This window comes from Heptranchias perlo, chromosome 2 (assembly GCF_035084215.1).
Source record: "Heptranchias perlo isolate sHepPer1 chromosome 2, sHepPer1.hap1, whole genome shotgun sequence".
In the NCBI taxonomy this organism is placed as follows: domain Eukaryota; kingdom Metazoa; phylum Chordata; class Chondrichthyes; order Hexanchiformes; family Hexanchidae; genus Heptranchias; species Heptranchias perlo.
In genome coordinates this window covers 74,953,160-74,977,877 of record NC_090326.1, presented here as the reverse complement: position 1 = coordinate 74,977,877, position 24,718 = coordinate 74,953,160, and the positions used below count along the sequence as shown (strand labels likewise).

The following is a 24,718-nucleotide window of genomic DNA, read 5'->3' as shown; positions in this document are numbered from 1 at the left end:
TTGCCTCCCTGCCTTCCTTCAATAGCCTAGGAAACAATCCATCCGGCCCTGGTGACTTATCAACTTTCAAGGATTCCAGTCCCTCTAGCACTTCCTCTCTTGTTATGGTTACCTTATCCAATATTTCACACCTCTCCTCTAACTACTACGTCCAGATCATCCCTTTCCTTTGTGAATACGGACACAAAATATTAATTTAAAACCCTACCCACATCCTCTGCTTCTACACACAAGTTACCCTCATCATCCCTGATACGTCCCACCATTTCCTTAGCTATTCTCTTGTTCTTAATGTACTGATAAAACATCTTCGGGTTTTCTTTAATCTTACTAGCTAATATTTTTTCATGCTCTCCTTATTTCTCTTTTTACGTCATCCCTGTAATTTCTATACTCCAGTCGGCTATATTTAGTATTTAGTTTACTGTGACAGTCATAAGCTTTCTTTTTCTGCTTTATCTTGCCCCGTATACTTCTAGACAACCAGGGGGCTCTAAATTTGGCAGTGCCACCCTTTTTCTTTGAGGGGATGTGTCTGCATTGTACCCGTAGAATTTCACTTTTTAGTGCCTCCCACTGGCTTGCCGCTGATTTCTCCTCAAGTAGTTGTGTCCAGTCCACTTCTGCCAATTTACCTCTTAGTTCTGTAAAATTTGCCTTCCCCCTATTTAAAACGTTTACTCCTGATTTAACTCTGTCCTTTTCCATAATAATGCTAAAACTAACTGAATTGTGGTCACTATCCCCAATATCATCACCCACTGTCACTTCACCCACTTGCCCATCTTCATTTCCCAGGACTAAATCTAGAATTGCATCCCCTCTTGTTGGGCTTGTCACTTACTGGCTAAAAATGTTCTCCTGGACACCGATCAAGAATTTTGCGCCCTCTGTGCCCCTCACACTGTTGAATCCCAGTTGATGTTAGGGTAGTTGAAGTCCCCTACTATTATTGCCCTCTTATTTTTGCACTCAGAAATTTGCCTACATATTTGTTCTTCTATCTCCCTTTCGCTATTCAAGGGTCTATCGTACACTCCTAGTAGTGTGACTGCCCCTTTTTTATTTCTTAACTCAACCCATATGGCCTCGATTGATCATCCATTTAGCATATCATCCCTTCTCACAACTGTAATTGATTCTTTAACCAATAAAGCTACCCCCCCTTCTTTTTTATCACCCACTCTATCCTGCCTGAAAACTCTATATCCAGGGATATTGAGCTGCCAATTATCCCCCTCTTTAAGCCAGGTTTCCATTATAGCAATGATATCATGCTGCCATGTGTCTATCTGTGCCCTTAGTTCATCTGCTTTGTTGCTTTGTTTGTAATACTCCTTGCATTGAAGTATATACCCTTTAACCCCTTTAAATTCCTGTGCTGAACACTATTCAACCTGTGCTTCTTTCGCCTTTAAGTCGCTAACTACATCACTAACTGCTTTTCTACTTCCCGTTTCCTGGTCTGAATTTGTCCTATCTGTACTTGCCCTTTGGTTCCCATCCCCCTGCCATACTAGTTTAAACCCTCCACAACAGAACTAGCAAATACCCCCGCGAGGATATTGGTCCCGGTTCTGCTTGGGTGCAACCCGTCCAGCTTGTACAGGTCCCGCCTTTCCCAGAATTGGTCCCATGCCTCAGGAATTTAAACCCCTTCCTCCTACACCATCTCTCAAGCCATACATCTGGTCTATTCTCCTATTTCTGCTCTCGCTAGCACATGGCACTGGGAGTAATCCTGAGATTACTACCTTAGAGGTCCTGCTTTTTAATTTATTTCCTAACTCCCTATGTTCTGCTTGCAGGACCTCGTCCCTTTTTTTAAACCGATGTCGTTGGTACCGATATGGATCACTACCTCTGGCTGTTCACCCTCCCCCTTCAGAATGTCCTGCAGCCACTCAGTGACATCCTTGACCCTAGCACCAGGGAGGCTACATACTATCCTGGAGCCACGTCTGCGGCCGCAGAAACGCCTATCTGTTCCCCTTACAATGGAATCCCCTATCATTATTGCCCTCCCATTCTTTTTCCTCCCCTTCTGTGCAGCTGAGTCACTCGTGGTGCCACAGTCTTGGCTCTTGCTGCATTCCCCTGATAAGCCATCTCCCCCATCAATATCCAAAGCGGAATATCTGTTTGAGAGGGAGATGGCCCCTAGTCTTTTTACACTGCCTGGCGGTCACCCATTTCCTTTCTGCTTGCGTAATCTTTACCTGCGGTGTGACCACCTCACTGAACGTGCTATCCACGATAATCTCAGCATCGCGGATGCTCCACAGTGAATCCACCCGCAGCTCCAGCTCCAGCTCCAGCTCCGAAATGCGGTTAGCCAGTAGCTGCAGCTGGACACACTTCCTGCACACATGGTCACCAGGGATACCGGTAGTGTCCATGACTTCCCACATAGCGCAGGAGGAGCATATCACGGGTGCGAGCTCTGCTGCCATGACTTGCCTTAGATTAAGCTCGTTAGTTACTCCCTTAAGGAGTTTACTCCTTTAAAGTACTCTTAATTTAGAGAATGTTAACTACACTAGGGACTTTGATTCACTAAAAAACGCTACTTGCTATAAGACCTTGCTATAAGATAGTGGAAGCAGATTCAAAAATAACTTTCAAAAGGGAATTGGATAAATACTTGAAGGGGAGAAATTTGCAGAGAGATGGCGAAAGAACAGGGGAGTGGGGCTAATTGGATAGCTCTGTCAAAGAGCCGGCACGGTGCGCTGAATATGCTGCAAGATTCTGTGATTCTAGGAAGGCCCACTGCAGCAGCACTACAGCACTAACATTATTGAAGTAAAACTCAGCACAGATTCTGGTTTTTCCAGCTGCTCAAGGGGCCCAGTTGGACACACCCTTAGCCCCACCAATCCGGCATACCCCTACAGCTTGAGAACCCCTGGAAGGCATTTTGGGATCTTTTCTAATATAAATGTCTAAGATTGAAGTCTCAAAACTATCATCCTCATTAAGTATAATTGTTTGAAAATTACAAAACCAGGGGGTGAAATTCCTCTTTTCTTGAAAAACTGGAGAATACCTGTGTTTTTTCTATTACTGACAACTTGCTAACAAAATTGCAGTCTCAAACAGTAGACTTCGAAGCCATGGGCCCTGATATTAACATGGAGGCGGGGAAGGTGCAGTGGAGCATGGTAGTGCGGGGAAAACCCGGCAAGGCCAGAGACACAATCCAGCAGGACCCCCTGCAGGATTTAACAGAGGGACTTCATTATCATTTTTTTCTTCCGTTTCCCACACAGCAGCCGACCAGATTGACAGGCTGCTGGGCGGGACAACCAGCGGCAGGAGGTCACAGCTGGGGACCCTTGGGAACAGGGGTAGGTCGGAGATCAGGGTTTGGGGTGGGGAAGGGGAGGTAAAAAGCACTTAACTTCTTGAGCCAGTAGCTCCCTCCTCCCTTTCACTGCCGGGTTTCCCGACCCCTGGGAAACCCACGCGGCAATTGTTAAATTTAAATCAGGCTCCCAGTTGCACTGTTGGAGCCTAATTTAAATATGTTAATGAACTGTCCCACTTCTCCACACCGGGACACTCGCACGACATGAAACCTGCCGCCATAAAAATGGCAACGGGCACGTATGCAGCGACTTGGGGACACGTTCCCCAATTTTTCATTTTTAACCCCCGACCCTCTCCCGCTCGCCGTGGGGGTTTTACAAAGTTGTTTCGGTTCTGATTTTATTTTTGAGTCTGTGAGCTGGTATAGGACCCTCCAAACTGTGTTAAAAAAGGTATTCAATTACACAACATCTGTCTAGCTCCAGTCTATAGTGAAATGTATATGATTATTAAAATGATTATGCCCTAATAGTTCATTCCCTGTTACTAGTCCTTAAGCTATTTTTGCCCTTACATGTCGTAGCAGAATTACAGCTGAAAGGATTATTATGTTTTATCAGTCTACAGGATGTCCAGTAACTTCAGGAAATATTTGCTCTATACTAACTTTCAATTTTGTAAAATTTGCAAGATATTGATACAATTAGAGTTAAATGACGAATCAGAGAAATGATTAAAGTTAAAATTAAAAAAGAGAGGTGTCAACATGGATAGGAAGCTGGTTAAGGGACAGAAAACAGAGAGTAGTGGTTAATGGATTGTTTTCCAGAGTGGAGAAATGTAAACAATGGTGTTCTCCAGGGATCAGTGTTGGGACTATTACTCTTCTCTCACTCTCTGGGGAGGTGAAATTGGTCAACGGCAATAATGGAAAACATACCAATTGTAAATAGACAGCCCGTTTTACACTGTGCCAGATTTTTTTTTTCATTGACTTCAATGGGAAAGAAAATAGAGCACAGTGTAAAACAAGCTGCCAATTCGCTATCAGCCCGTAAATATATAAACGATCATAGCATGGTAAATAAGATTGGTGAGCTGCAGGCTCAAGTCGCCACATGGGATGGTGGTATAGTGGCAATAATAGAGACCTAGCTCAAAGGGGAGGATTGGGTACTTAATGTTCCTGGCTACAAGGTATTCGTGAAAGATAAGGAGGGGGTGGCAGTATTGAGCAAAGGAACTATTATGCACTGGAAAGGGATAACATAGTAGAGGGGTCAAAGACAGAATCTATTTGGTTAGAATTAAGGAACCATAGAGGAACTATTACACTACTGGGTGTAAACTATAGGCCACCAAATAGTGAGAAGGAGATAGAGGAGCAAATTTGCAAGCAAATCACAGAAAGATGCAACAACTATAGAGTAGTGATAATGGGGGACTTCAATTATCCCAATATAGACTGGGACAGTAACAGTATAAAGGGCAAAGAGGAGAAGGAATTCCTGAAATGTGTACAAGAGAACTTTCTTGAACAGTGTGTTTCCAGCCCAACAAGGAAGGGAACAGTGCTGGATCTAGTTCTGGGGCAAGTCGAGCATGTTTCACTGGGGGAGCATTTGGGGAACAGTGATCATAATATCATTAGGTTTAGAATAGTTATGCAAAAGGACAAGGAACGATCAAATGTGAAAATGCTTAACTGCAGGAGGGCAAATTTCAGTGAATTAAAAAGGGATCTTGCCCAGGTAGATTGGAATCAAAAATTGGTAGGCAAAACAGTAATTGAATAATGGGAGGCCTTCAAGTAGGAGTTGGTTCGGATACAGAGTAGACACATCCCTACAAGGGGGAAAGGAAGGGCATCCAAAGCTAGAGCTCGCTGGATGACTAAAGATATTGGGCCAGAAATCATGCAGAGCGACGAGGCAACGCTCACCGCAGCTCCTGCGAATTTAATTATGAAAATACTTACTGCGGGCTCTGTGGCATTGAGTTTCTTGGATTTGAACTTTAAACAAAATGTGCACAATCAACCCAGCCTCTGAGCAGAGCGAGTTGCCGCACAGCTGGAAAAGTCTGAGAGGAGAAGACACGCCCACAAAATCTGTCAGGAAGAGAAATCAGGCCCACGAATTCAGGCTGCATTGCTCAAGCAGACAAGCAAGCTTCATTCTTTCAAAAAGTTAGTATTCTATAAAAAATTTAATTTTTTTTTATAAAATGCCAAAGAAATAATTTAATTAAATGAAAGAGACAGAAGGGAAATTTTTTTTTAATTAATTTTTTAATTTTAATTTTTTTAATGACCAAAAACTATTAAAATAAGAAGTAATGAGACTCCACATTTTTAAAAGTTAATTTTTAGTTGTTTGGCAGTCATTGAGACTAGCCGCGCTGTTAAAACTTAGTTTAGACTTGATATTTTTAAGCGTACCTGTTTGGTGGCGTAATTAGTTACTTTCCAGCTAGGCAGATGAGCAGGTTGGCGTTTTTTCAATGATTTCTCTGATTGCAGCGTGCGATGGCCCTTTATGTCGAAGCTGTTATATTGCCAGCAAACCACTACGGGCAAGCTCACATTTTCTGCGTTTTAGTGCGCATGTGCAAACGTGGGAATTTGCTCCTTCAATTCACCACTAAAAACTGAGAGCACTGTTGAGCTCCTCCGTTATTTTGAGAACAATTTCTGGCCCATAGAGACTAAAATGAAACAGAAAAAGGAGGCTTATGACAAATGTAAGGTTCTTAATACAGTAGAGAACCAGGCTAAATTCAGAAAGTACAGAGGAGATCTAAGAAAGGGAAGAAGAGGGGCAAAGAGAGATTGTGAGAATAGATTAGCTGCTAAGATAAACGGGAACCCAAAAGTCTTTTATAAACATATAAATAGTAAAAGGGTGGTCAAAGGAAGGGTGGGACCAATTAGGCACAAAAATGAGATCTTCCTGGGGAGGCAGAGGGCATGGCTGAGGTACTAAATGAATACTTCGCATCGGTCTTCACTAGGGAAGGGGATGATACCATTGTAGCAATAAAGGAGGAGGTAGATAAAGAGGACGTACTTAAAAGATTGGCAGTACTCAAAGTAGACAAGTCACCTGGTCCAGATGGAATGCATCCTACGATTATCGAGGGAAGTAAGGGTGGACATTGCGGAGACTTTGGCCACAATGTTCCAATCCTCCTTAGATATGAGGATGGTGCCGGAGGACTGGAGGATTGCAAATGTTACACATCCATTCAAAAAAGGGGAGAAGGATAAACCCAGCAATTACAGACCAGTAAGCCTAACATCAGTAGTGGGGAAACTTTTAGAGACAATAATCCGGGACAAAATAAATTGGCACGTGGAAAAGTATGGGCTAATAAATGAAAGTCAGCACGGATTTGTTAAAGGAAAATCACGTTTGACTAACTTGATTAAGTTCTTTGATGAAGTAACAGAGAGGGTCGATGCAGTTGATGTGTATATGGACTTTCAAAAGGCATTTGACAAAGTACCACATAATAGACTTGTTAGCAAAATTAAAGCCCATGGGATTAAAGGGGCATTGGCAGCGTGGTTACAAAATTAGCTGGGGGACAGAAAGTAGAGAGTAGTGGTGAACGATTGTTTTTAAGACTGGAGGGAAGTATACAGTGGTGTTCCACAGGGGTCAGTATTAGGACCACTGCTCTTTTTGATATATATTAATGACCTGAACTTGGGTATAGAGGGTATAACTTCAAAGTTTGCAGATGACACGAAACTCGGAAATGTAGTAAACAATGTGAAGGATAGTAACAGACTTCAGGAGGACATAGACAGACTGGTGAAATGGGCAGACATATGGCAGATGAAATTTAACACAGAGAAGTGTGAAGTGATGCATTTTGGTAGGAAGAATGAGGAGAGGCACTATAAACTAAATGGTACAACTTTGTCATGCTAAACCTTTATAAAACGTTGGTTAGGCCTCAGCTGGAGTATTGTGTTCAATTCTGGTCACCACACTTTAGGAAGGCTGTCAAGGGCCTTAGAGAGGGTGCAGAAGAGATTTATTAGAATGGTACCAGGGATGAGGGGCTTCATCCTCTGTGGAGAGACTGGAGAAGCTGAGGTTATTCCCCTCAGAACAGAGAAGGTTAAGGGGAGATTTGATAGGGGTGTTCACAATCATGAACGGTTTTGAAAGGCTAAATAAGGAGAAACTGTTTCCAGTGGCAGAAGGGTTGGTAACCGGAGGGCACAGACATAAGGTGATGGATAAAAGAGCCAGAAGCAACATGAGGAAACATTTTTTTATGCAGCGAGTTGTAATGTTCTGGAATGCACAACCTGAAAGGGTGGTGGAAGCAGATTCAATAGTAACTTTCAAGAGGAAATTGGATAAATACTTGAAGGGAAAAAATGTACAGGGCTATGGGGAAAGAGCAGGGGAATGGGACCATAGCTCTTTACAGAGCCGGCACAGGGATGATGGGCCAAATGGCCTCCTTCTGTGCTGTACCTACTATGATACTACGATGACATAAAAATAGGGAATGTGGTTAACTGTGAAGATTACTGTATGTGACTTCAGGTGGACATAAACAGATTAGTAGATTGGACAGGTAGATGTCAGATAAAATTTAATGCAGAGTAAATGTAAGGTGATACATTTTGGGAGGAAGGATAAGGAAAGGACATAGACATTAAATGGTAAATCTTTAAAAGAAGTAGAAATGCACAAAGACTTAAAGGTTTAACAAGAACAAATTGCATTTATATAGCACCTCTTAATATAGAAAAATGCCTCAATACGCTTCACAGAGGTGTGAGGAAAACAGAGGCCGAGCCAAAGAAGGAGAGATTAGGAGGGGTAACCAATAGCCTGGTAAAAGAGGTGTGTTTTAAGGAGGGTCCTTTAGGATGAGAGGGGATGGAGAGGCAGAGGGATATAGAGAGATTTCCAGAGAGTAGGAACTAGATGGATGAAGACATGCTGCCAGTTGTGGGGCAAAATGAAGGGTCTGTACAAGAGGTCGGAGACACAAGATTGTAGACTTTGGGGAGATGTTGTAGGGCTGGAGGAGGTTACAGAGATAGGGAGGCCTAAGGATGAGAATGTTAAATTTGAGGCATTGGGGGACCAGAAACCAATGTAGATCAGCGAGGACAGGGGGTTATGGATGAGCGGGACTTGGTGCAGGATAGGATATAGGCAGCAGAGTTCAGATATGTAAATATTTAAAAGTTGATAAAGCTGTAAAAACACAGCATATGGGATCCTTCATTTTATATGTAGGGGCATAGAGTACAAAAGCAAAGAGGTAATGCCAAATCTATACAAATCATTGGTTAGACTGAAGTTAGAATATTGTGGCCAATTTGGGTGCCTTACTGTAGGAAGAATGGAGAAGGTACACAAGAGATTCACTAAGACTAAGCTGGGGAAGCTTTTAGAAACGACAATCCAGGACAAAATTAATAGTCACTTGGACAAGTGTGGATTAATAAAGGAAAGCCAGCACGGAATTGTTAAAGGCAAATGGTGTTTAACTATCTTGATTGAGTTTTTTGATGAGGTAACAGAGGGTTAATGTGCGTATATGGACTTTCAAAAGACGTTTGATAAAGTGCCACATAATTGGCTTGTCAGCAAAGTTGAAGCCCATGGAATAAAAGGGGTAGTGGCAGCATGGAAACGAAATTGACCAAGTGACAGGAAACAGAGTAGTGGTGAACGGTTGTTTTTCAGACTGGAGGAAGGTATACAGTGGTGTTCCCCAGGGGTCGATACTAGGACCGCTGCTTTTTTTGATATATATTAATGACTTGGACGTATAGGGCACAATTTCAAAATTTGCAGATGACACAAAACTTGGGAGTGTAGTAAACGGTGAGGAGGATAGTGATAGACTTCAAGAGGACATAGACAGGCTGATGGAATGGGCGGACAGATGGCAGATGAAATTTAATGCAGAGAATTGTGAAGTGTTACATTTTATCAGGAAGAACGAGGAGAGGCAATATAAATTAAATGGTACAATTCTAAAGGGGTACAGGAACAGAGAGACCTGGGGGTATACGTGCACAAATCCTTGAAGGTGGCAGGACAGGTTGAGAAAGCAGTTAAAAAAGCATACGGGATCCTGGGTTTTATAAATAGAGGCATAGAGTACAAAAGCAAGGAAGTTATGTTGAACCTTTATAAAACACTGGTTCGGCCACAATTGGAGTATTGTATCCAATTCTGGGCACCGCACTTTAAGACCTTCACATCCTTCCTAGAGAGAGTGCAGAAAAGATTTACTAGAATAGTTCCAGCGATGAGGGACTTCAGTTACGTGAGTAGACTGGAAAAGCTGGAGTTGTTCTCTCAACCTTCTCTGCTGTAAGGTGGAGATTTGATAGATGTGTTCAAAATCATGACAGGTTTAGATAAAGTAAATAAAGAGAAACTGTTCCCATAGGCGGAAGGGTCAAGAACCAGAGGACACAGATTTAAGGTGATTAGCAGAAGAACCAAAGGCGACATGAGGAAAAGCTTTCTTACGCAGCGAGTAGTTATGATCTGGAATGCGCTGCCTGAAAGGGTGGTGGAAGCAGATTCAATCATGGCTTTCAAAAAGGAATTGGATAAATATTTGAAGGGAAAAAAATTGCAGGGCTTTGGGGAAAGAGCAGGGGAATGGGGCTAACTGGATTGCTCTTACAAAGAGCCGGCACAGGCTCGATGGGCCGAATGGCCTCCTTCTGAACTGTTATGATTCTAAGACAATATTAGGAATGAGAGGTTTTAGCTAGGTGGGGAGATTAGAGAAACTAGGGCTCTTTTCATTAGAAAATCAAGAGGAGATCTCTTAGAGATGTTCAAAATTATCCAGAGTTTTGATAAGGTGAATAGGGAAAAACTATTTCCACTGGTCACAGTCGGTAATGAGAGGACGTAAATTTAAGATCATCAACAAAAGAAAATGAGGAGAGAAGTTAAGAGAATTTTCTTTTAATGCAGAAGGTAGTTAGGACATGGAAAGCCCTACCAGAAACATTGGTGTAAAACAAAATCTATAATCTTTTAGAAGGAAAGTACATCAATATTTGATGAACAAAAATTTCCACGGGTATGGCAAAAGGTGGGAAATGGGACTCAGTAGAACACAGGTGTGATGGGCTGCATGGCCTCCTTCTGTGCTGTAAAATTCTACAATAAATGACAAGTGTATGCATTTTAATTACAGCTTAACATTTTGTATATTTTCAATTGCTTCTGTAAATTACTCCACTGTGGGAGGGTTTTGTGCTGGAATCATAAGTAACTTTTTAAATCAAATGTTTTCTTTATGGTCACCAAATTTTCCAATAAAGCAATGTGCACTCTTTATAACTTTTAATATTTTGTGTGAATGTGACTTTGGGCTTGGAAAATTTAAAGTTTCAAAAGTAGACAAATTTATTGTTGTGTCAAATCAACCTGATGAGCTGCTTATATACTAGATAAGCATCCACGTAGCTATGGATCAAAATGATTTCTAAATGCATTTTCTAATATATCTCTGCCCCAAAGAAAGAACCAAATCCTCCATCCTTAATGTTTGCTGCACTGTAGATTAATTTAGTTGTCCAGGTATAATCAGGCTCTGGAGGCAGCCAGAAAGTTTTACTTGCTCATTAACAGCCCTCCCAGCTTTTATGCATATTTACATGAATTGGCAACATGTTAATCATCAATTGTTTGAAAAAACAAGCTTTATCGTACAAAAGAGCACTATATTTTGGAAGTTGTCACAATCGAGTGATTAATATAGTATTTTACAGTCATCCCCAAAGACTCAGAGTTTAACCATTGAGTAACTAAGTTGTACAGTTCAAGAAAGTCCCAGGTCTAGGCCCTGATCTGTGCTAGATTAGATCATCTCAACCAGGGTAGGAGTAGAGACACTACAATTGGCCTCAGTGCACCTAGTTAGTGAGAGGAAAATTGATTAGGGTTCCCGGTTGTCATGATAGCCATTTAGCAACCTCTGCTGGAAGTTCAAATGTGGGGACATCAAGTGAGAACAGAATTGGGCTTGGCTGTAATGTTCCCTAGTCAAATAGTCTACTGACATTCATTTCCGTGGCTCACGTGAATAATAGCCACTTGTGCAAGGTACTGAAAGATCATGTGCTCCCAATGAAGTATATTCCACCAAGGAGTCAGTGCCTTCAGGAAAGGAGAGAAATTATTCAAGAAAATTATAAGAGAAAAATAACAAACTGTATTTCCCTAAAAGGTATTGGGTCATAATAAAATATAAATATAGCCTTTATAACTGCAAATTACATAGCAATGCTTTTAACACTGAATGCAAAAGCCAAACTGCTGCAAAGATGTAATCAAATCAAATCCTCAAATGCAACAGCCTCCGGAGACTGGAAATGGTTCATTAATACTATTACACTCTACACACTATTTTACCTATACATTTCTGTAGCTACTTTTATTTGTACAGTGCAAGAAAGGGGTATAAACACACTTCTTAGGAGAGACAGCCAATTAAGAAACCAGCCTTCATGTACATATATATCATGTCTGTGCTCAGCATGTAGAATTTTCCAGTGGAAAATGCCCTCACCAGGAACTAAGTTTACTGTTAAATTCAAAGGACATAGTAAATGATTTTAAAAAGTAATATGTAGAATATAGTACAGTAAATTTGAAAATTAAAGCTGAATTTATTATATGGCCTTTCACATGTGGACAATATTGAATAAGTTTACCATAGATCATTGTTGTACAGTACCAGTAAAAGAAAAAAAAATGTGCGTAAGAGCAATTCGTAAGTAACAGGAGTCCAAATCAACATTACTGTCACAGTCCATGCAGGCACCCCATTTCCATGAGATCGTACCACTGAGGATGTAGGGTACGAGATCGCCATCTCACTCGTTGAAGTCCTGCCAAATGTAGGAATATTGGGTAGGCCAACAGTCATGGGTTGACTTGGATGAAGGACAGACACCAATCTAATAAGTAATGGCATTTGTCATTGTGTTACATGCTGTCAGGGAAACTGAGTTATGCTGTGGCAGGAATGAGCGAAAATGCCAAGATCCTGGATCCAAAAGGATTGAATCTGTAATTGAGATAGATAACAGCTGTAACACCTCACCCCTACAGATGAAATTCACTGAAGTGTTAGATTAAAAGAAGCAAAAGTCAAGTTTAAATCTTAGGTACAAATTTAAATATTGGTTTAATCATGAGCTATCAAGATCTTTCATCATAATCAGTTATGAAAAATCAACACAAACATCATGATTGATTATGATCTTTAAATGCCAAACTCATCAAAAATTTAGTGAGGCAAAATACATAATTGCCAGGTCATAAATAAAGGAGAAGGTAATATTTAAACATAGTTTATTGATTTTATATATGTATCAAGCTAAGAATTAAGTTTTCAGTGCTGTTTAATTGTCAGATCAAAAAGAGTGGGAAAAGTGATGTTTAGCCAAGGTTTATCATCCCCCTTTGTTTAATGTGTTTCTCAATTATTAAGATTAAGACTTGATCTAAACAATCTTGAGTTTATAGCCTATGATTAATACAATTGATTTATTACTATATCTCTATTATTTTATTGTTTTCAATTTCAATTGATGGCTCAGAACATAGACTTGATATAAAAATATATTTACAGCAATTTGTTTTAAAACAACAACAAATTGCATTTATATAAAAAATTGTCTCAAGGCACTTCACAAATCGAAACATAGCGAGGAATAGAAGCCAAGCCATGGAAGGAAAAAATAGGGGATGACCAAAAGCTTGGCCAAAAAAGATAGGTTTTGAGAAAGTCTTTAAAAGAGGCGAGAGAATTGAAGAGACACATGGGTTTAGGGAGGGAGTTCCAGACAGTCGAGTCTGCTGAAGGCTCTACCACAAATGGTAGGGATGAACGTCAGGCCAGAACCAGAGGACCGAAGGGTGCAAGAGGAAATAGAACGCTGAAGGACATTGCAGAAATGGAGTAGGGCAAGGCCACTGACTGTGGGATTGAAAACAATTTTACAACACCAAGTTATAGTCCAGCAATTTTATTTTAAATTCACAAGCTTTCGGAGGCTTCCTCCTTCCTCAGGTGAACGATGTCGATTTTCTATTCACCTGAGGAAGGAGGAAGCCTCCGAAAGCTTGTGAATTTAAAATAAAATAGCTGGACTATAACTTGGTGTTGTAAAATTGTTTACAATTGTCAACCCCAGTCAATCACCGGCATCTCCACATTGTGGGATTGAAGGCGAGAAGGGTTTTTAATTTAATATGTTGGGGGATTGGGAGATAAATGTATGTCAATGAAGTGGAGATGCCGGTGATGGACTGGGGTTGACGATTGTAAACAATTTTACAACACCAAGTTATAGTCCAGCAATTTTATTTTAAATTCACAAGCTTTCGGAGGCTTCCTCCTTCGTCAGGTGAACGATGTGAAAATGAAATCCTCGAAATGAAATCGCATTTATAATTCACAGAACAATGCTTGGTGAGTACAGACAGTTTTTTCAACTGCCCGTTGCCAAGGCAATCAGTGTGCAGACAGACAGGTGTTACCTGCCAGGTCTCACAGAATATACAAATCACCAAAAAAAAAACAACAAACAAAAAAAAAGAGATAGAGAGGTAGAAACATAGAAAATTCAGCAACTGACCCGTTATATTAAAAACAGATAACATTTGTTCGCTGGTGGGGTAACGTGTAGCGTGACATGAACCCAAGATCCCGGTTGAGGCCGTCCTCATGGGTGCGGAACTTGGCTATCAATTTCTGCTCGACGATTTTGCGTTGTCGTGTGTCTCGAAGGCCGCCTTGGAGTACGCTTACCCGAAGGTCGGTGGATGAATGTCCATGACTGCTGAAGTGTTCCCCGACTGGGAGGGAACCCTCCTGTTTGGCGATTGTTGCGCGGTGTCCGTTCATCCGTTGTCGCAGCGTCTGCATGGTCTCGCCAATGTACCATGCTCTGGGGCATCCTTTCCTGCAACGTATGAGGTAGACAACGTTGGCCGAGTCACAGGAGTATGAACCATGCACCTGGTGGGTGGTGTCCTCTCGTGTGATGGTGGTATCTGTGTCGATGATCTGGCATGTCTTGCAGAGGTTACCGTGGCAGGGTTGTGTGGTGTCGTGGACGCTGTTCTCTTGAAAGCTAGGTAATTTGCTGCGAACGATGGTCTGTTTGAGGTTGGGTGGCTGTTTAAAGGCGAGTAGTGGAGGTGTGGGGATGGCCATAGCGAGGTGTTTGTCCTCATTGATGACATGTTGAAGGCTGCGGAGAACATGGCGTAGTTTCTCCGCTCCGGGGAAGTACTGGACGACAAAGGGTACTCTGTTGGTTGCGTCCCGTGTTAGTCTCCTGAGGAGGTCTATGCGATTTTTTGCTGTGGCCCGTCGGAACTGTCGATCGATGAGTCGAGTGTCATATCCCGTTCTTACTAGGGCGTCTTTCAGCGTCTGTAGGTGTCCATCGCGTTCCTCCTCGTCTGAGCAGACCCTGTGTATTCGCAGGGCCTGTCCATAGGGGATGGCCTCTTTGACGTGGTTAGGGTGGAAGCTGGAAAAGTGGAGCATCGTGAGGTTGTCCGTGGGCTTGCGGTAGAGTGAGGTGCTGAGGTGCCCGTCTTTGATGGAGATTCGTGTGTCCAAGAAAGAAACTGATTCTGAGGAGTAGTCCATGGTGAGCTTGATGGTGGGATGGAACTTGTTGATGTTATCGTGTAGTCTCTTTAGTGATTCCTTGCCGTGGGTCACGCTACACGTTACCCCACCAGCGAACAAATGTTATCTGTTTTTAATATAACTGGTCAGTTGCTGTCTTTTCTATGTTTCTACCTCTCTATCTCTGTTTTTTTTTTGTTTGTTGTTGGTTTTTTTGGTGATTTGTATATTCTGTGAGACCTGGCAGGTAACACCTGTCTGTCTGCACACTGATTGCCTTGGCAACGGGCAGTTGAAAAAACTGTCTGTACTCACCAAGCATTGTTCTGTGAATTATAAATGCGATTTCATTTCGAGGATTTCATTTTCACATCGTTCACCTGACGAAGGAGGAAGCCTCCGAAAGCTTGTGAATTTAAAATAAAATTGCTGGAATATGTCAATGAAGACAGGGTGATGAGCAAATGGGACTTAGTGTGAGACAGGATATGAGCAGTTGCATTTTGGTCAAGTTGAAGTTTATGGAAGGTGGAGGTTGGGAGACCTTGGGCATTGGAATTGGAATAATCGAGATACGCATGATAAAAGCATGGATAAGGGTTTCACCAGTGGAAGGGTTGGGGTAGAGGCAAAGACAGCCAAATTTGCAGGGGAGGAAATAAGTGGTCTTGATGGTGGATAGAATATAGAATTTGAAGCTCAGCTCTGAGTTGAACGGGGTGGTAAATTTCATATGTTCTGGTTCAGCATGAGAAAGTGGCCAAGGAAGGGGATCGAGTTAATGGAAAGGGAGTGGAGTTTGTGGTGGGGGCTGAAAATGATGGCTTTGATCATCCCGATGTTCAGGTGGAGGAAGTTGTGACTCATCCATGACTTGATGTTGCACAGACAGTCTGACAGCGCAGAGATAGTTGTGGTGTAGAGGGAAGTGTGGGGAGATAAAGCTGGGTGTCAACAGCATTCATATTGGAGCTAACCCTGTGCCTGCTGGTGATGTCACTAAGGGGCAGTATGTAAAATGAGGAGGGGGTGGGGGACAAGGATAGATCTTTCAGGGCTACACAAAAGCAACACAATAGAAAATCTTGACACAATCTTTCTGTTCACTGCTACAGAATAAAATAAGTTATATTGTAATCAGAATGTTGAGAGACGTCTATCCATCTATTATATATTAAATTAACATGTGGGGTGCATGTTTGATTGAAAATTCATGACAAGTAGGCAGCAGTGCATTGTTACTCCTGGAGGTGGTACTGTAATGGATAATGAAAAAAGCAGTCAGAAAGGGCGAGGCTTTCCATTTTGGCGGGGGAGAAAAACGAGCGGTAGCTGTTCGTCCACCTGTTATACACAATGCCTGATTCTCATTTCCATTGAAGAGGGAAGGAAGGAAACTGGTCGAGAATGAACAATATCTGCTCTTTCAGAATCCACCGTTGGTGGAGCGAATGGGAGTAGGAGGTTGATGGAGAATTAAGGGTGAGGTGAATGACAGTGGAGCAAAGGGGAGGGGAGGTTGAATGGTTGTTCAAAGAAAAAGAGATTGGGATGGTTGGAAGGGGAATAGGTAATGGTAAGGTAAAGGGTTAGAGGAACACGAGAATAGAGAGAAGCAGTAGTAGGCCCATTGGAGACCAGTTCGTAAGCAGGTCAAATCTCATGTCAAACAGAAAAATTGTTATTTAAAAATAAAAAATTTCTTTAATCACATTAAAAATGTTTAAAAATGGAAAGAGGCAGGTTGGGAATATGCAGGGCAGCCTGGGAATGGATGCAGAATGGGTTCAGTGCATTCAGTTGCTTGCATCATTTTGTTATTTCACATCATGACAGAAGTACCCAGATGTATGGCACCAGCTCAGCATGTTCAGCAGGCCAGAACCAAAAGCACCTAATCTGAAAGTACATCACTGCACCCACCAAAATCTGGGTTTACAATGCTGTTAGAACTCCAAAAGTCACTCGTTATATTCAGCAGGACTATGTACCAGCAGAAAAAACACACGTCTCTCTTGAGTGGCATTTTCTAGAAGTAAAAGTGCCTTTAGTATCCGCTGGATTTGATAGTACCAAAAGTATGTCAGTATAGTGTTTTATATTATGGAACTACTTCAAGAAATGGTTCTGTAATGCTGCCTAAGAGTCCCAGTACTGTGATGACCATTTAGTTTTTATTACAGGACACATTCTACAGCAGCCAGAAAAACAATTAGCTGGGTAAGGTACAGACAGGCTAGTGAAGTGAAGCTAGCCTTATGGATAAGCCAAGCCATCTAGCTGGCCAGCAGACAGAAAATATGGCCGCCTTCACCTCTGATGGCAAGACCCTTTTGTTTTTATATTTTCTCTGAGGCAGCCCTGCCTCTTTGGAAGTGCTCTCGGAAACCACCTGTTATTGGTTTTTGGATCCTCTGGACACAGCAATGCCATCTCATTTACTTTGTTATGATTTCACTGAAGTCGGGTTGTGGTTAGGTGCAGCACGTTAAAGTAAATGTACATTTTCATACTCTTGCAAGTGCAGAATTATGCTGATCACAATTCCTGTGAAATATCTGATTTTACCTTAATTTGACAGGTGACTTTCCGAACAAGGATCTATCATTGTAATATCAACAGCCAAGGAGTGATCTGTCTGGATATTCTAAAGGATAACTGGAGCCCAGCACTGACTATCTCTAAGGTTCTTCTGTCAATTTGTTCTCTTCTAACAGACTGCAACCCTGGTAAGAGGAATTACAGTCCTTCATCTCTTTACACCACACCTTTATTTTTGTGGTTAAAAGAAAAAGCTGCAACTGCTGAAAATCTGAAAGAAAAAAATAAATGGGTGGAAATACAAAGACGGGTCTCTACCCAAAATATTAATCTATTTTATTCTCTTTCATGACCATTATTTTTGTTGTTTGCAATTCTTAGGTTTCAACAACCTCCCTTAAAGGCAGCTTTAATTTATGTTTTAGGCTATACTAATATCTTATTTTATGAGACAAGGAAGTTTGATTCTGTGCTGCCACACATAAATAGCTCAGTAGAGTATAATTATATTTTATTTTGCCAAAGTATTTAAAAAGAGGTATGCAAACAAAGAAATTCTAAAAATGAAATGTAAATATAAAACATCAAATCCTAAACTTCCATTGTCTAGAAACATTCAATGCACATTGAAGTTGTAAATGCACATTCAAGATTTCAGGAAAAATAAATCAATGCCTTCTCCTTAAGCCAATGCTTGAAGTTAATAGAAACATAGAAATGTTAGCACAAGAGAAAGCTGTTTGGCACTTCTTGCTTATGCTGAATTTAGGCTCCTCTCAGAGACTGATTTTTCACAGTGCTAATTTCCTGTTTTCTCAACAAACTAATCCTATTTTCCATATTTCTCCCCCATATTCTTTTATATGCTTCCTCCTTAAGTATTTATCCAATAATAATTTAAGTGCATAGAGTTAAGAACATAAGAATGTACAGAAATAAAAAAGACCTTGCACACCACCTGGTTAGACCAAAAGTTTAAAAAAATAGTATATACAGCTCTCTCTCATGCCCCCCAGTCACTTTCTTTACAAAATACCTACCCAGTTTCCTGTTGAAGTTGTTGACACAATCCTCCAACATTGCCTCCCCAGACAGCCTGTCCATATATTCACCATCCTGTGTAAAGTAGTTAAGTATAAACTGCTTATCTTCCCTCCTCTGAGCTCCTTCCATTTTCTGAGATTGAGTCCATACCTTCTTGGTATAATGATTATGTCAAACATATTATTAGTGTTCAATTTATCTATACCCATTAGAATATTGAATAGCTCAATAAGGGCTCCCTTGAGCTTTCCTGTCTCCAGTATAAACATTCCAAGTTTCTATAACCTCTCCATGTAGCTCAGGTGCCTAATACAAAATATTAATTTAGATTTAATTTAATTCTGTAGCTGATTATAGTTACACACTTTCAGTCAGGTTTGTTTTCTTATGCACAAAGGTAAAAATTTACTAATTGATCATTAATCTGGAATTCAAATTTGCCTGACATCTGATATGTAAATAGCAAAGAATAGTTCCAATCTGGCTACTCACCCTGTAGCCAGCCTCAGTTGCAAATGACCTCATTAGAACATAGAACCAGGGCTAGATTGGCAGCTAATTAACCCTCTGAGGCACAGAACACCAATTGCCTGAGAAGGTTTATGCTTATTAGGAAATCTAGACAAGACTATAAAGCCATGGTCCTCTAATTTTTTTTGCTCTTTCTAGTACTTTGTCATATTGTAAAGTACCCATTATCAGCACTTTATCTATTAGTCATTTGTGACAAATGCTGGTAAACACTTTACTAATTACTTGTTTGTCACTGTCATAGGTGGAGCATTTACCACATTTATTATTTGAATTCCTTCTCAACAAAGAACTGAATAAACAGTAATTTCAGGCCCAATTAATTTCTCCATGTGCTCTGTTTTGAATTCAAATATCCAATGTGCTCATTACTAGGAAGACTGAAGAATGCAGATTTTTAAAATATATATATATTTTTATATTGAGATAGCTTCAAGCAAAATCTTGTATTTACTTAATTTAATATTCATAGAGCAATTGTTTTGTGTAAATACAATGCTGACTTAATATTGCAGCAATGAGATAATAAGAACAAACTGTTTATTTCACTAATGTTTTCAATAGGGTTCCCAGCTGCCTGGAGATCCATGCCTTTTAAAAAGGGAAAGGTGTCATCTCCAGTCAAATGAACAGCAGTGCAGAGGAAAAGCTTTGCATTGCGCTGATATTCAAAAAACTCTACCTCCCCTCATCCATGCACGAGCCAGTGCTTTTAATTATGTAAAAGAAATTACAAGCTCTGCTTTTGCAATGACTGTTATTCATTCAGCATCTTTCACACATCGTTGGAGTTGAGTCATGCCTGAATCACACACTGTGGAAACTAAGACAGGCAATGTTCTCTTGTGATGATTTTGATGTCAGCACATAAGAACATCTGGTATTGTTGGCCATCGTGGGACCTATCAAGTGTAAAATTACTGGGTGTGTAATATTTCCCAGTCAGGAACAATAGGGTATAAATAGGACCTCGGTGTGCCCATTTTACGGGCGTAAAACAGGCTCAATGAGGGCCAATTTCAGGGACCAATGTCCCTGAAATTGTCCCGCGCCCAAAGGATGCCTGAAAGACGTCTGACCCAATATTGGATCCCTGTAAGCTGTGTAAACCAGGCATCAGACCCCTTATTTATGTAAATGAGGGGCCTAAAGCCTGTTATAGGACTCCTCTACCAAATTGCACATCGCAGAACAGGTACCTGTTCCGCTCGGAATTCTTCAGTGAATGCCGCCAAAAGATTCATTTTTTTAAATTAAAAACATCCCTGTGGTGCTAGGAGGAACAGGAATGCTCCCCCGATTTCATAATACTAGCAATCAGCCGTCAGCCGCCATCCCCATCCCCTGCCCCCTCCCCCTCCCCCCTTATTACTGCTCCACCCCTTCTTGCGGGACTTACCTTTGGGCTACTGCCGGAGAGGCGAGCGGCCTGGAATTCATCTTTTTAAAATGGGTGAGCTGCCTGTGATGGTGCGACAGGCGAGGCAGCTCACCCAAATAATGTTAATAAGACCCGAGGCCCAATTTCAGGCCAGCCTCGGTCCTCCCGGCTGTGGTGCACGGTCTGTGCACGACACGCGTTTCAAGCCCAAAAACGGGTCTAAAGGAATTAACACACCAATATTCTACTTTCAGCCCCCCAATTGCATTCAGTAAGTACTACAATCTCTTTCTTGCTGTTAGTAGTTCCTTAGTGAGTTCATTTTTGACAAAAAAAAGTCAATAATTGTTTATTGGATGACAAAAGCATCAGTTTTCACGTTTGTTCTGTCCCAAAGTTCATGTCAGTCAGTACCTGGGAACAGAATGCTCTTCAACACAGAGCTCCACATGTGATACATGTACCATTTGATACACGGCACTGACTAACATACAACTCCAATCAATGCACAGAATTCATTTTTAGGCACACGGCACTTAATTTCAGTACATCTAGCTGTAGTGTTGCCAAAAGATTTAACCATTGTTGCAAGGCAGCCAATCGTTCACAGTAGCTGATGGACACAAGAAGTATTTATGCTCCCTTTCTTCAAAACATAACCACCTGTCAGGACCGTCTGCAACATATGTCCTCCTTTCAGCAGGAGAAATGTCTTGCCAAATACAATTGTAAACAATTTTACAACACCAAGTTATAGTCCAGCAATTTTATTTTAAATTCACAAGCTTTCGGAGGCTTCCTCCTTCCTCAGGCGAATGTTCCACACCATTCACCTGAGGAAGGAGGAAGCCTCCGAAAGCTTGTGAATTTAAAATAAAATTGCTGGACTATAACTTGGTGTTGTAAAATTGTTTACAATTGTCAACCCCAGTCCATCACCAGCATCTCCACATCTTGCCAAATACAGGCATAGGCAACACTTTGATATTAACTAACACACAGGCCTCACCTTATCCTTAGCTGCCAACCCTGCTACAAAAAAGAAACCAATCTCATCAAGGGCATTGGGCCATGTGCTTCCTCGAATCTTAGAACACCACAACAAAGAAACAGGCCATTTGGCTAATTAAATCTGCGCCAGTGTTTCACCAGAGCCACCTAGTCTTGTCCACTCTCCTGCCTGCTCTTCATATCTTTACATAGTCATCTTTATTGGGTAATGATCTAAATCCCTTTTAAAAGAACTTCAGTGTTTTGTAGCAGAAAATTCCACTTCCTAACCACCCTCTGCCTGTAAAGAATTTTCTAACCTCTTCTTTAATTCTTTTGGTCATTTAAATTTGTGCCCTCTCATTACCATCCTACTGACCAGTGAAAACAAACTGTCACTACTTACCTCATCACATCCCTTCATGATCTTAAAAACCTTTATTAGGTCACTCCTTAACCATAAGGTTACTCCTTACCTTCTTTTTTTTTACTAGAACTATCAACTTCTCAAGTCTTTCTTCAAAACTATAACTTTCATCCCTGGTAATGCCCTAGTGAATACACTGCACCTTTGCCATTGCTTTTTTATGCTGTCTATAATGTGGTACCCTAAACTGCACATAGCACTCCAGCATGTCCCTACTGTTTTGCAGCAGGCAGTCCAGCACTAGCCGACTATGTCAGTGTCAACTCCAGCAGGGGCCTAGGCCAAGTGAGAGAAAATCGCCAATAATACTTAGGTCCTGGCAACCAACAGCAGAAGTTACCCTCTATTACCAGACCAAATCCCTGCAAATTCACAGAATGATCTAATCTGATCATCTGAAGGACCCTAGGTTGATGGGTGACTACAATAGTCAATCCTGGTCACATAAACATGTTCCTCAGAATGAAAGAGGAATGATTTTAAGTTATTTTGTAGTTCCCAAGCAATTGGAAATACGCATTCTCATGTTAGGTCTCAGACCACTGAACAAATTCTTTAGGATGGAAAAGTTCAAAATGGTGAAACTGCCTCAAGTCATTCAAGGCATGTATCCAAGAGACTGGCTGGCTGTAATAAACCTCTAGGGTATTTACTTCTACGTTATCATTCAGCCTGTCATCACAATTTTCTTAGGTTCAACCCTCAGTGTCAGCTACCTGTATGGATTGCTCCCCTTTGACTTTTCCTCAGTCCTCCAGAGTGTTCACAAATTGCCAATCTGTCATCACAGGTCATCTCAGTCTGCATTACTTGCACTTCTGCCCATACTTAGATTGCCATCTTGTGAGAGCTTCTTGGCGAGAGTCCATTCGGACCATCATCCAGCAAATTCTTGCTATATTCCAGCAGCTGAGCCTCAGCATTAACTACAAGAAGTCTCATTTGGAACCAAATAAGGAAATAGCATTTGTATAAGCCTTGTTCTGAGCAAACCTAGGGCAAAAGTAGTCTTATTCCTCGAACCTTATGCAGTCCTTAAGAGACTAGTGTCTCTTCTTTGTGAGGAGTCAAAATTGCAAAAGAGCAATTACTTCCTGTTCTTAGTCTGATGGTGATAGCATTTTTTGTCATTTCAAACTCTTGGTTGTTCATGAGGCCTCTACAGTTGAATCTGCTCTACCACTGGTCTTTCCACGAGTTAGCACATCAAGTTTTTACTGCTGCACCTCGCTGTAACTACCATCTCCTCAATTGGCACTGGTAACACATGTTTCCCTGTATGGATGGGAAACACATAGGAATGGCTTGGTTCAGGGCAGGTGAACTGTGGACTGATCCTCCTGGGATATCAACCAGCTAAAGTTACAAATGGTACAATTAGTCCTGAAACATGATCAAGCTCTGCTGCAGGACATCAGTATTATTCAAAGCAGACCACACAACAGTTGTCCAATACGTAAACAAACAGTGGGACCCATTCTTGGACTCTCAGAGTACAGTACTGTTGCCCAATGGTGCCTGAAACTCAGGTTATGCCGTGGTGGAACATCTGGCTAGAGTGCACAACACTGCCAACTCCTTCAGTTGACTGGTGGTTCACCCACACAAATGCAAGCTATGTACCAAATCCAGAACATCTTCAGCACTTGGGGTTATCCGATGGATGACCTATTTACACCAGTTTATAATCATCAAGTCCTTCGTTGCAAATCAAGCATCGAGGATATGTCAGCGCGGAGGCTGAACAGTTTTTTTTTATCTCCTGGAGAAAAATGTTCCTATACACATTTTCCGGGATCACAAGGATGCTACAGAAAATCAAGACGAGCACGCCAGAAGGCCGCCATCGGAACCTTCCCCAGAAAAGGTTAAGTCTGGGGGCAGTTCATGGGAGGAGGGAAGCCTGGGGTAGGGGAGGCCCTAGGTTTCCTTGTGGGGCCAGGAGGAACATTCCTGCTTTCTGGCCCACAAGGAAACCTTTCTAAAAGTAGAACGAATTATCTTTTCGACCCACTTCTGGGACTGCTGCTTCTTGGTGCCTGTAGTTGCTGGTGAGTCCAGCACCAGGTGCCAACCTCACTGGAAACATGTTAAAATGGCGCCGAGTTCTGAATGACACTAGACCCTGACTTTTGCATTTCAATTAGGTCCTCGCCTGCGTGCTGCGATTTTAACTACCCCCCACCCCCACCCCATTCTTGGTGGCCACAGTGGGTTAAAATTGGGGCACTCCCTACAGTAAGCGGTGTTCACAGGGAGCGTATCACAGGCATACTGGGGCCGATTTTAACTTGACCATATCGGCATCAACCAGGCAATAGCAGCCTAAAAATGGGGTCAGTTAGCTTACCACCATGTTAACACCGATGCTCTGGCTGCTGCCAATTTAAAAAGAGCCTACCACTGGACAGCTGAAGTGACTAACTGTTTCAGGTGGTAGAACCTTTCAATATGCAAATTTGAGAACGGGGGGATTTGAACTCTCCCCTCAAGCAGGAACGGAACAGGCAAACAAACAGCTCCTTTACCTGCTCCATTCCCACCAATCTCCGATTTTAACACCACTGGTTTTGACAGTGAATGAGGTGCCCACCGGACTCAGGCAGGAGCCTCATGCATAAATGTTAAAGGGGGCTGATGTCAATAGGACCCCAATGGCATTTTAACCAGGGCCTGAGCAGGGAAGTGCAGCAGCTTTTCCGCCAGGCTCCTCCGGGCTCCTCTTAAGTCAATGGAAATACAAATCGGGAGAGATGTAAAACAGGCTGCTGACTTGCTATCACTCGTTTTACACTTTCACACAAAGTCAAGATCTACCCCAC

The 24,718-nt window shown here is 41.7% G+C and overlaps 2 protein-coding genes across 4 annotated transcripts in view; both read left to right on the top strand.

Annotated features, from left to right (window-relative positions):
- The window catches only part of rpl15 (ribosomal protein L15), a 499,976-nt gene that overhangs the window by 196,531 nt on the left and 278,727 nt on the right, over window positions 1-24,718 (top strand). The window lies entirely within an intron of this gene.
- LOC137340523 (ubiquitin-conjugating enzyme E2 E2) overlaps window positions 1-24,718 on the top strand; it is a 276,626-nt gene that overhangs the window by 238,559 nt on the left and 13,349 nt on the right. For all 3 annotated transcript variants that reach the window (XM_068003037.1, XM_068003054.1, XM_068003045.1), the window contains exon 5: window positions 17,564-17,711. In XM_068003037.1, the coding sequence (XP_067859138.1) occupies window positions 17,564-17,711 (148 nt within the window). The remainder of the gene's footprint in view (window positions 1-17,563; window positions 17,712-24,718) is intronic.